This window comes from Streptopelia decaocto (assembly GCF_964273445.1).
Source record: "Streptopelia decaocto genome assembly, chromosome: 1".
NCBI lineage: Eukaryota > Metazoa > Chordata > Aves > Columbiformes > Columbidae > Streptopelia > Streptopelia decaocto.
Window position 1 is genome coordinate 145,558,211 of NC_138663.1, and position 12,397 is coordinate 145,570,607.

The 12,397-nt window shown below is 37.2% G+C and overlaps 1 protein-coding gene across 6 annotated transcripts in view; it reads left to right on the top strand.

Moving 5' to 3' along the window:
- LOC309444812 (interleukin-18 receptor 1-like) overlaps window positions 1-12,397 on the top strand; it is a 41,880-nt gene that overhangs the window by 6,188 nt on the left and 23,295 nt on the right. For 5 of the 6 annotated variants that reach the window (XM_082062940.1, XM_082062942.1, XM_082062944.1 and 2 more), the window contains 7 exons: window positions 3,524-3,701; window positions 5,213-5,366; window positions 5,883-5,945; window positions 8,170-8,326; window positions 8,504-8,637; window positions 10,058-10,219; window positions 11,004-11,162. In XM_082062940.1, the coding sequence (XP_081919066.1) occupies window positions 3,524-3,701; window positions 5,213-5,366; window positions 5,883-5,945; window positions 8,170-8,326; window positions 8,504-8,637; window positions 10,058-10,219; window positions 11,004-11,162 (1,007 nt within the window). The remainder of the gene's footprint in view (window positions 1-3,523; window positions 3,702-5,212; window positions 5,367-5,882; window positions 5,946-8,169; window positions 8,327-8,503; window positions 8,638-10,057; window positions 10,220-11,003; window positions 11,163-12,397) is intronic. The other variant, XM_082062943.1, reaches the window with a different exon arrangement.

Here is a 12,397-nt window from a genome sequence, read left to right on the forward strand (position 1 = left end):
ATGTATAGAAGAAGGAGATGACAAGAAAGGACCTTAAGTAAAACTACTAGGATGAAATTTGTTAAAATAAGTATCTGTTGGAAAACACAAAAATGTCTGAATCCTTTGTGAAATGTCTCGATTTGCTGATTTGCTTAAGCAAGAAACTCAGACAGAAGGTTTTGTGTGCATCAAAGCATTCATTTGGAAGTAAGAGTTTTGATTTTCTGCTTTTTTGTTTCATTTTCTAAGACTACATTATGCGACTACATTTTAAAACTCAGTTTTGAAAGAAAGCATTTATATTTTGGAAAAAAAAAAGGTTTCTTAACTAGAATAATATATTTTGACAAGTCTGAAATGACCTTTTTTTTTTTTTTTTCCCCAAAGTATCTTTTGGGTCCATACAGATACTAATTTTTTTGTTAGGATCAGAATGAAGGCACATAACATAGATAGCTAAAGCATATGTATGTTTGTGTTGATGTGTTCGTGTGTGTTTGTTAGTATAGTAGACTTAGGATATACATTCAGGAATAAACATCACACTTAAGCCTGAGTGTCTCCATCTGCAGCAACATTTCTTGAAAACAAAGACTTTCATATCCACTTGCAATGGGAGTGTTAAGCAGAAAAACCATGTCACACCTTTGGCAGGATTTCTAATTTGTGTGGGTTTTTTTCTTTACTTGTATCCTGTGGTTATCAAATGAAAAACCAGATTACAAGAAAGCAGGTCATTTGGGTGCTCTGTGTTTGTTACTTTGAAACTGAGAGAACTCAAAGGTTCCTGAAGAAAATGAAAATACAGAGATCCGTGATAAACACGATATGTCTTAAGATGCTAATACTGCTCACTTTTCCAAAGTGTTTAGAGCAGCTGAAAGCAGTGGGAACACACACACATTTAGAGTTCATACTGGAATTTGGAAAGCAGAGTGTCAGTTTCTTCCTGTAAATTGAAATGTTGAGATACGACCGGCTTGTTGCAATGAAATAGCTAACGGATGGCTTAGAATTGGTTACGTATCCAGTAAACTTGGTTGATATTCTCTAAGGGCTTTCACTTCCATGTAACCTCTCCACAGCCAAGCTATTTTTTTTTCCTTCTTGGTGGGTTTGGAGGGAGGGAAGGGGGGAAATTGAAAGGCTATTAAGCCACGAGTGGCTTTGTTCCTCAAAAATTACCATTAAAAAGTCTCAGCAAATGAAAGGCAGGGTAGAAATATAACAGCTCAGACACTAGCAGTTTAAACAGTGTAATTTAATGTACTTTTTTTTTTTTTTTTCCTGAAAATCATGTATATGGCAGGCAGCTAGAAATTGTGTAAGCCAAATTAATCTTAGTTTTCACAGGTGTGGTTTTGTCACCTTCCAGGGACCTGCTCCTTTCTAGACTTTGGCTCATTAGATGGAATATCATTACCCACTTCAGGTGAAATTCTCATGTTTGTTGAAGTGATTTCACCAAATATGATCACAGAAGAAAGCCTTTTTGGAGTGACAGTGCTGAGGAGAACATGTGGCTTTATTGATCTTTTTCTTCCATTTGCTGAATCTAGATAATAAAATAATATGTATTTTATGGCTAATTGCATAATTGCTTCTCCAGCAGTATTCAGACACTAGTGTGATGATCTAAAGAAGCACACAGAATCAGTGGAATTAATTGGATCTAATGTTTCTGTCTACATCTAAGATACTTATGTTAGGTACCTTTATTGCCGGGGGGAGAGAGGGCTTTCTGGGGCAGAGGTTACCTTGTCCTAAACTGAACACATAAAATAGGTCATGTAAACTGCACTCTAAAACGGTGACTATTGGTTGTGGTCCCACTGCTGACTGTGATTAGTAGCTCTGATTCAAATGAGTAAGTATGATGTTGAAGAATAGGTGAGATGGACTCCACCCACCATGAATACCCATATGAGTACATCTCTGATGGGGAAGTTTTGATAACATTTTTCCTGTTTATGACACCACAGTTAACTGATCGTGGAACCAAACCAGTATGTTTTGATTTAGTTAGCCAATTGCAATTTATGAGTAAAGAATATCTCAAGTGAGTAAGGAGAACAAGGAGCACCTGCGTGGGCTGAAAAATGGCTACAATGCAAAGAGGTTGAACAAAATACATAAATACTTCTGCTTGGGGAACTTCAAATGGAAAGAAACCCCAACCTAAAACCTCGTCTAAATTCATTATATAAATGAAGTCCTAATAGTTCTTCTGAGTCTTGTAAACAGTAAAAGGCATGTCAGTCATGAATAGCATTTAAGCTGATATGCTCATCAGGCTTGCTTCTCCTTTTCAACTGCTTTGTCCCCTTAGCCCTTCCCATCAAAATGAATTTTACCAGTTTCAGTTTTCCTGGGAGTGGTTTCTTTTCCTGTTCTTGGAGACAGAAAGAAAGATTCAAACATAATTATGAAGATATGACTGACACAGAAGGGAAATACTCTGCGATTGCTACTTTTACTTTGTCAGACTCTACTTGTTCAGTAAAAAAAGAGGGCTTTATGCAATAACTGAGAAATTTTACCCATTAACATATAGCAGCATATGACTTTCTCTTAAGCCCTAACTTTGTCAAAATCAGGCTACCTTTACCAGTCTTAAGCCAGAAGTCCTCCAGCTTCTTCTCCCTTGGTAGTCATGTATTTGGATGTATCTAGCAATGAAATTACTCACACCTATAATGTGATTCTTTAGAGGAATATTATGATAGAGCATTATAGATATCTGAATGAGAATGGTCAGCTCCTAAGTATTCAAAAGAAGCATTTTTGGAGCATATTCACCTGATCTTTTATAAATGCTGCATGGGACATGATGACTCTGCTTTAGAAGAGGTAGTACCTGGCTCTTCCAGTCAACCTGGTTTGGCCAGCTACTGTGTATCTCTGATCAGAGCAGACCAAAAGACAAAGAAATGTATCCTTTCCAAAATGCCTTATTTTGCAGACATGCTTGAGTCCATAAGTGATTCTGTAGTTCATGAGACTTGCATGATTCAGAAATATTTCCAAAATATCAGTGACTGCACAGGATACAACAATGAATAATACTGTTTTGTGAACAATAGCAGAGTTTCCCATCTTATCTTTGACATATTTTACAGTTATATTTTTCAGTTACTGCTTTAAACATTAGCAATGTATAGGAGATTAAACCTGCAAAATCACTAGCTTATTGAAGGTCTTAAAACTCTTTTATACTCACTTGTATCTATACATGATGCCACAGATTGTTGCATTCTTGTTCTGGACATTATAGTATATAGTGTCATATTTTATAGATAGAACTATTGTCAACTGTTTTATGATAGATGATTTAGTTTAGATAATCTATTTTGTCATGAGAAATAACATATACTTTTGGGTGGAAAAGTAATGAAGGGGAATATAAATAATTAGGTCACTGTAGATGTACTTTTTACTTAACAGTTACGTTAGAGACTTTCTTTGTGTTTTGTTGCACGACTCACTGAGTTAGATTCCTTTAAAAAGCTTCTACAACTGATTTTACTATTTTTTTTCATAGCAATGGAAAACAAAATTTCACAATTCAAAAGTGGACCTTGAATGTACTTGAAAGAAATAAAAGCAGCTGTTTCAACAGAAATCATTTAACCACAGAAACTAAAAATGCTGGAACTGGTTATTCACTGAAATGCAGTGATTTGTCTGTCAATGAAAATGACAGCATAACATGGTACAAGGTAATTAGTGAAACAGTGTCACTCAAATAATTTGCTATAGAAACTTCTTGAACCACCACTGTGCTGTATGTTCTTTAGCAGTTCCTGGGCCAAATGCGTTGTTGATGTTGTGAGTTTTCTCTGCTGCTTTATGACCCATTTTGAACTTGAATAAGAAAATTGCTTAAATTTGCTTTTTGTCTAACATAATTTCCACAGTCTAAAATAAATATAAAATAAACATAAAGTAATAAGTCAGTAGCAAAAAAACATAAAGCGAGAAAAAAGCATTGGAATGTGTGACATAACCACATTTATTTAAGAATGTATTCCAATATCAAACGGCAAATTTCAACAAGGCAAAAACCACAATTCATTTTGCACCAACCTAATAACTGTTAGGTGATGTACTCAGCCATTGGATGAAGCACCCTGAACAGGTTTCTTCCACTCTGGCCCTATATATCATCTTGACCAGTGCTCTGTATTCCTCTCAGGTGTCCTGGTTGAAGTAACAGATACTCTTGTGTTGAATCAGTTTCAGGAAAGGATTTTGACAGCTTAAGTATGGGCATCTGGATTCTGTCAGGCAGAATGAGCCCCAGTCCTGCTTCCTTGTGCTTCAGGACCTGGGAGGATGGGACCATTGATGGACAGGGCCATAGGTGGATGTGTTTCCCTTAGTAAAGGACCATACCCCAGACTGACCTCTCTCATGGCTAAGCTGAGTATACCGACGCTTAATATTTTAATGCCTAATACTGTGTGAGACAGATGAAGCAGCTGTCCCTGTGCCTAAATATCCTTCAGTGGTTGACTGGGTGAAAATTTCTGAAGTCTTCCTATCACACGTTAAGCTGAGATAAAACAGGGATAGTCACATATTCCTTTTTGTATAAGAGCCTGGTAGTAAGCATACACATCCAGTAAATGCCCATTCTCTGGACAATTTCCAGCAATGATCACTTCCCTTCTTAATTTAAGGTAATTCAGACCAGAACCAAATATTGGTGGGTTTTCATAGGACATTTATCTTGGCATGTGCCATGAATTAAAAAAAAAAAAAGTAACAACAAACCAGAGTTAGTTTTGGGGGATAGGGAGAGTAAGCCAATGTGAGTCCAACTCTTTTCACCCTCTGAGATGGTCACTTTCGTTATTGTCGGGGCATCTTATTTTAACCTGAAAGTTGTCTAGACAACTTTTATCCACAAGCACTTTTAGTCTACAGACCCAACCCATCATTTTGGAAAAAAACACGATTGCCTTTAGATTCCTGATACAATATTTTTATACTCAGATACTTAATTAGAATTGCAGTGTTCTCAACTTCTAATGCGTTAAATGTTCAAATGTTATATTTAAGTGCCCACACTGAAAATAGGGTCCCCACCTCTTTTGAGGCCGATAAATATCATTGAGGCAGTGAAAGAGTGATGGTGACACTTCATTTCAAAATTAATTTTTATCTTCCATAAGGTTTTAAATATATGTTTACTACAGAATAGTATTTTCTGTCTATATTGATGCAGGACTGTAAGAACTATGAAAATGAAACAGAGCGGGAACTGGATTTTAAAACCTTAACAGTACAACACTCTGGGATATATACCTGTAAGATTTTAATCCATCATGAAGGAAAGATATACCACAGCACAAGTACAATTAAGTTGGTAGTGGAAGAAGGTAAGAAAGCTTTCTATAATTTTCAAGCATGCTTTTTGGTTCTCCATACTACGGATATTTTTAATTACAATTCTCATTTGATAAATACATACAAGGGCGATCAAATTGGGGAATCTGAACTATTTGGCAGTAATTTCAAAAATAAAAAAAAGCAACAGAAGAAGTTTATGTGACATATTACTAATTTTGGAAAATGTATTTAGTATGTTTTCCCTGCAGTTTTTTTTTTTCTTTTTTTTTTTTTTTTTTTTTAAATTAGCTGCTATAAGTAAGTCGTACAAACTTACTAAGAGTTCAGGGAAAGAGCCTTTCTAACCATTGTAAATTGTGCACAGTATATATGTACATGTGAAAAAAATTCAACAGGACATACTGTGTTTTAAACTACTCAGTAATGCCAGAGTTTCAGAAATAAAGCAAATGTGTCTTTTTTTTTTTCTTTTTTTTCTTTTTTTTTTTTTGTGGTAGAATGTAAGCAAGCTGTTACTTCAATAGCAATACTTGTTTGTGTTTTAGATGCACCAGAGGCTGTGACTTTGGAGATAGTCGGACGCAATGAAGAAATTGAAACAGAAATAGGTATCAAATTAGTACAAGAATCTTTGTGGTAGCTACTGCATGTACATGCTTTTTGTTTTGATAACTTTATGGTTGACAGTCTGGTTAAGTGTAATCAAACTAAGAACTGTCTATGCACCCTCCTGCATCTGCTGCATCTTCACACCTGGTTATGTTTTCCCTGGTGTATTCCATGATTGATATACAAGTACCTAAATTTACCCCTTTACAGAGGCAGAAGCTGAGATTGCTGCTATGACCAACAAGAGAATGTGGTAATGATGACAAACCAGCAAACTCTGTAGATAGCAAATCCTACAGAGTGATGTGTGAAAGACATCTAGTTTTTCAGTGAACAGCAATAATGAATAATCCCCTTAATACCTGATGCAGCTGAGGATGTTATTCTGCAGGGAAATGAGAAGTGTGAGGCTGACACTCCTTGTAATGCAACAATGAAGATCTGCCACTGCTGCAAATAACTGGTTATATTGTCAAAAGCCAAACGCTTGATTGTGCTTCTAGCTAGGAGTAGTAGTTAGATAACACGGCCTGCAAGCTTCATACAGTGTCAGGCAGGATGCAGGATTTTGTGACTAAGGCTCTGATTAATTTAAAAAACCCCAGAAATTTACCTGTTTCCCTTCCCGTACCTGAGGGTTTCTCCCATCTGGTTACCCAGTCCTTCCTTTCCAAGTATGAAAACTCCTATTTACCTCCTCCATTGCTCATATGTGTACCTCATTTGCTCAGCCACGACCTCCTTCCTTCCTACAAATACTGTTTGGTAGGTAGGTCCTTTTTCCAGTGGCATTACCCCAATCCAATGATGACTCCCAGTACACCCTTCTTGCACAGTTCTTCCTCCTTACTGCACTTGTCTCAACCCTTAGAAAGTAATAGGGTTCAGCATTAAATTATGAAGAATCATCTGTCTTCCATCTCTTGTCTGCCTTGATGAGACAATTTCATAAGGTCATTGAACTATCTGGCGAAGTGATGAGACAGATGCCATGGTGGGGACTCAAGGGAAATTTGGATGGCCTTTCAAACCTGTCATTGCTTAGATGGTGTTCTGTAGCATTTCCCTGAAAACAGCTGTCTGTGTTCCAGTCTGTACTACTGTGATTTGGATTTCTAAGGTCAGAATCTAAGGTGAGCAGATTTTCAGCTGGATCCTGCTTTAAAGGTTCTTGAGCAGTTCCACTTGAATCATCAGTTCTAATAAACCTTGAGAAGGCAGCCTATAACATGTGCTCTTAGAGAATTCCTGGGCAGGCCTGGCTTGCTGGAAAGCATTTGTGTATGGTGACCTGAACAAGAACTAACATGCAGCTTTTGTGGCTTAATAAAGGGCAATATGGATGTGTTCCTTAGCATAGCCTAGGGATGGTGTTGTAAAGTTGCAGCTAACATCAGGTCAAGCTTCTCATGACAATGTTTAAAATAAAATGCCTTGCAAATCATCAAATCTCACACTGCAGAGCTGCAGCCTCCTGCCTTTATTCTCCCAAGCATACAGTTGTCATTTTACTTCTGCCCTTTCTTATAATTAACCAGTTTCTAAGGGGTGGTTCCTGTCACTTCAAATTAGTGCTCTGAAAGGGTACAAAGTAGCTGACTGGCTAAGTGATTTATTCTCGCATTCAGGATTATACTGATTTTCAGGTGTGAAGCTGGGATGAGAATCTATTCTGTGAGACTGCAGCAGGGGCTCTAACAGGTTTTGTTTTTCCTTTAAGCAATAGTGTACACTTCAGCTATTATAATCAATTGGTTTTAATTCCTCTTACCAGTGACTTACTTTTACCTGGCCCTGGGGCACTGGTGGTACGTTGTCCTCTCCTGTTCTCTGCCTGCAGCACACAGTTTAGTTCATATAATAGAATCATATAATGTCTTAACTTGGAAAGGAGTCAAAAGGATCATCAAGTCGAACTCCTTTTAGCTCTCTAAAGCCTGAAATGCTCTGGCCTATTTAATCTCTCCTGGTTGTGACAGAGTTTATCTGAAGGAAAGCTGTGGATGATTGTCACTCTGCAACAGGGTACAAGTGGGGCCTGTGCATGGTTGTTGAAGCCACCACCAGTGCAGGTGGAACACGTATGAAACACTGTGCAGGGGCTATGAAATCCAGAAGGGAGCACAACCTGTGGGATATGTTGCCTGAATAAATGATGTTTTACTGCACTGTGAACATGAATGCTACTTCTGACTAGATCTTTTCATGCTATGCTTTGTTTAGGTAAAGAAGAAATACTCAATTGCACAGGTTTCTTAGGTTATTATATGCAAGAAGATGCCAGCCTCTACTGGTTAATTAATCAAACGTTTCCAGCAAAATGCTTGGGTATTCCTGAGAATGAACCTTCAATATGTGAAGAAGAGTTCAAAAACTTACCGTAGGTTTCCTGAAAATATTGCACTTTTACTTGTATGTGATAATGTCCTGCACTTTGTGAACTGTGAATTCAGTAAAGAATCTGAGGTTATTTTAGAACTTTTTTATCAAAATCTGCCTCTTGGCTGGCTGTAGGTTTCTGTGCAGATAGTTCTCCTAACACCATTTCTTGTTGCAGGCTGGGAAACAAGTTCTATGTCACAAGGCTACTACGGATTAAAAAAGTAACAGATGAGGACATGCATCATAATTTCACCTGCATGTTGCAAGCTGATGATAGAACACAAATAAAAATAGTGAAACTGAAGAAAGGTACGGTATAATCTATGAATCATACTTCTCATATGTAATTATTAATCATGCCAGCCTTCTCAATCCTGAGGGCAGGTTATTGATTTCAGAACATCTCTCCAAATCTGTCTGTGTGCTTATGAAGGCCTTGGTCCATCTAGTGATGGACCTAACAAGCCCCCTGGATGATTCCACCTGTTCAGAGACAGGAGCACCAGGGGTTGCTGCTATGTCTGCAAGAGTAGCTGTGTGAGGGCTCCAGAGTTCCACCACTGCTGCTCTGGACACAGCTGGGGAAGCCGAGCTCTGCTCTGGCTGACAGATCCCTGCATAGCACTTCTTTAGATCCCATGACAGAGCATTCCCTGTGCTCTCCTACTCACCAGATTGTTGGGATCAGGGGGATTACCTACCCAAAGCTTGGTGCAGCCCAGTGTCTGCTGCTTAGATCACTTTATTTATTAGGCAACTCTTTCTAAAATTGAAAGATCAATCTTTTATATTCCTGATAATGCCTGAAATGTTCTGTTTGATGGTTTCTCTCTTGTCAGGGACTCTATCTTTCTGGCTATGGAAAGCCGACCTCTGCCCTATAGTAGTACTTCACATTTACACTCCAGTCAGCCTGGAGATTCATGACAAATGAGTATTCCCTTCTTGTTTTGCGTCTCTCTCAGACCTTTCCTAACATTACTGGGAGAAAATATGTGAAAACAGACTAGTCAAAAGATGGTGCATGTAATAAATCAAATTAAATACAGACTACAATGAGCGTGACTTGACAGTGCCTTCATAAAGTCTTCACAAAGATTTAATGGTTAAAAAACTATATTTGGCACTAAGAATACAAAAATAACAGAATAATAATGAAAAAAAAGAAAAAAGAAAAAAGAAAAAAAGAAAAAAGAAAAAATAAATAAAAAAAAGAAAAAAGAAAAAAAGAAAAAAGGAAAAAAAAAAGCCTGAAGGAGACCAAAGACAGAAGGAAAAAAAAATCTTGGCCAAAGAAATTAAAGGAGACTTTGAGGACTGTTATGAATCAAATGAGAGAGGGGTGAAAGGTAGAGGATAACAGGAAATAATAAAGAATCTGAAAAAAACTTGTCATAAAAGTAGTTGATTACCAGTTGGGATGCTGTACCTCTCTGAGGATCCGTAGTGTCAGTCTTGATCCCATATGCAGTTCATTTATGTGTGTGGAGGTTGTATGAATGCATGCAAGATTGTTTCTCCAGTTTTTAGAGTTATCTATGTTCTGTAGTTCTTCTCCATCGCAGGACAAATGGCATGCATATGTGCTTGAAGTATTAGCAAGAAAGGATTCACATCAACATTGTGATTTTTTTGGAGTGATTTTAAGATGCCATAAGTATTGAATACAGTAATTTTGTCACATAATACTCTCGTTAAGGCTGTGATTTCCTGGGATTCTGTTTTACAGGGAACACCAGAGATCTGCCTGTGTACGTGTTTACAACTGGAATGGTCCTTGCTGTACTATTTCTGTGTGTTGCTGTAGCTGCAGTGTTTGTCTGTGTCATGTTTAGAGTCGACTTAGTTCTATTTTACAGGAACATATGCAAAAGAGACGACACTGCTGGAGGTATGACTTGGCTAATGCTGACATTGAAATAAGTGTATAGATTAAAAATTAGTTTCTGGCAGGTTCTATAAAACAATCATCTCTGAGGAAGAGAGGAAATAAATCCAGGAGTTTTGTGAGTAGAAACAGCAAAGAATGTGTGAAAGAACTTGATGGTCAGGTGTTAAAATGAGTTTGTTTTACACCTGGGGCAGTAAGAGCAGATAAACACAGGGGAAGAAGCTCAATGTGGTAGACCTGGCCTCTGAATTAGTCTTGGGTTTTGTCTTCGTAAATTACTGATCAAAGCATAACCAAATATGGTATAGTTTCATAATTAAAATAATAAATTGGTTTATCCTCTTTTCCCAGTACCCATTCTACACAACTACTTGATAGTTTTAGACAAAGAGTAAAATAAACTTGGAAATTTGCAGTATCACTTAAATAGCATTCTTATCAGGTTACAGACACATTTTTGCTTCCCTTCATTTTCTTGATCATCACAGATGTGGAACAGTCTGGTTATATTAACCTGATTTTTTTTTTTAAAAAAAGCACCTTAAGGTAGAAATAATATGTTACTTTCAAATATTTGCCAAATGCGATCAGAATCTTTTGTATCAAATTTAAACTGATTCAGGATTTCTTTTTTGTTTGAAGACTGTTCAGGGTATTAAAGGAAAGAACAAGAATTTCTAGATGCTTTGCTACTGAGACAGTAACTTTGAAACCCAGAATGGTGGATCAGATCCTGTACTTCTAATGGTTTCTAACAAGACAAAAATTGGTGATTTCTTTCCAGATGGAAAAGAATATGATGCATTTGTGTCTTACCTGAAGGATTGCATTTCTCCTAGTGAAGAAGAGAGAGAATTTGCTTTGAAGATTTTACCCACAATATTAGAAGAAAACTTTGGGTACAAGTTGTGTGTATTTGAGAGGGATATTTCCCCTGGAGGAGGTAAGTGTATTGAATATTCTTGTCATTAAATAGGCACATCATTTTCACACAAACGTAAAAGTCTGTTATCAGAAGGAATTCTGTCAAATGTCTTGTGCATTGAAATGCTACATTTTTCATCTGATCTAAACTACGTGAATGCAAAATTCAACTGCACATTTTACATATTTTATAGATGTATTTATGAGTTTGTATACACCTACACACATATACTTATCTTTAATTACACAAAACCAAGATGAACAGATGAAGAAACTAGCATAGAGAAAGTTAAGGTGACAGCACAGAAGAGGTCAGATGTCTCACAAAGCTCTTATACTGTTATTGCTGAGAGCAGGTGTCGACTGTGAATGAACTCACATTTACTGCACAGAGCAGCTGGTATCTTTGGTACTATTTATTCTCATGTTCTCATATTCTCTTATTCTCATGTTATCTTCACTGTGGTGTTTGAAACCATTTGGTGAGCGTAATGGATGTCATAACAAAATAGAAATGAAAACATGGAATTTTGTTTCTCTAAATGACCTGTGGATAGGTAGCCTTTTGCAGACGCTTGGAAAAAAGATAGTGGGGTATTCCATTTAGTTAAAAGACCTAGTTGAGTAATAGGATTTCATTGTTAAAAGCACAGAACGATAAAGTCACTCAGCCTCATTCACAAGGCCGGATCTTCTCTCATTGTGTCCATTCCTGACATATTTTTCTAGCCTGAGAGGTGCCACAATTCTCCCAAGCCATGTTTTTTCCAGTTATTCTCTCTCCTTAAGGATTAAAGGAAAGCCTTTCCATTTTTTTTTGGCCTGATTATTTCAAAAATTTTGGCTTATTTCCTGGCAATTGTTTTAGCTTATTCCTTTTTATCTATTCTGATTCATTGTGAATACGGAAAACAGACTATTTCCTTCTATTTACAGGAGCCTTTGGTGGGTTGCAATACCCCTGTCAAATTAATTCTCTCAGTTTTCTCTTCTTTAGACTACTCTTGCAGTTTGCTCTGCCTTTCCCTGTAAGGCATGTTTTCTAGATCTCTGGTTTCTGTAGACCTTGTTGTCCCATGGTCCTAAAGCAAGCACAGGAAGTTGTGTGTGAGAATTCAGTTTGGTGCATGGATGTTTGAAGTTTGTCACCATTTGATTCAGGCATCATTTGTCGTGACAAAGTCGTGGGTCTAAAACACTATTGAAACTCACTCTGTCTTCACATGCTAGTCTTCTAAACCTTCTGTTTCTGAC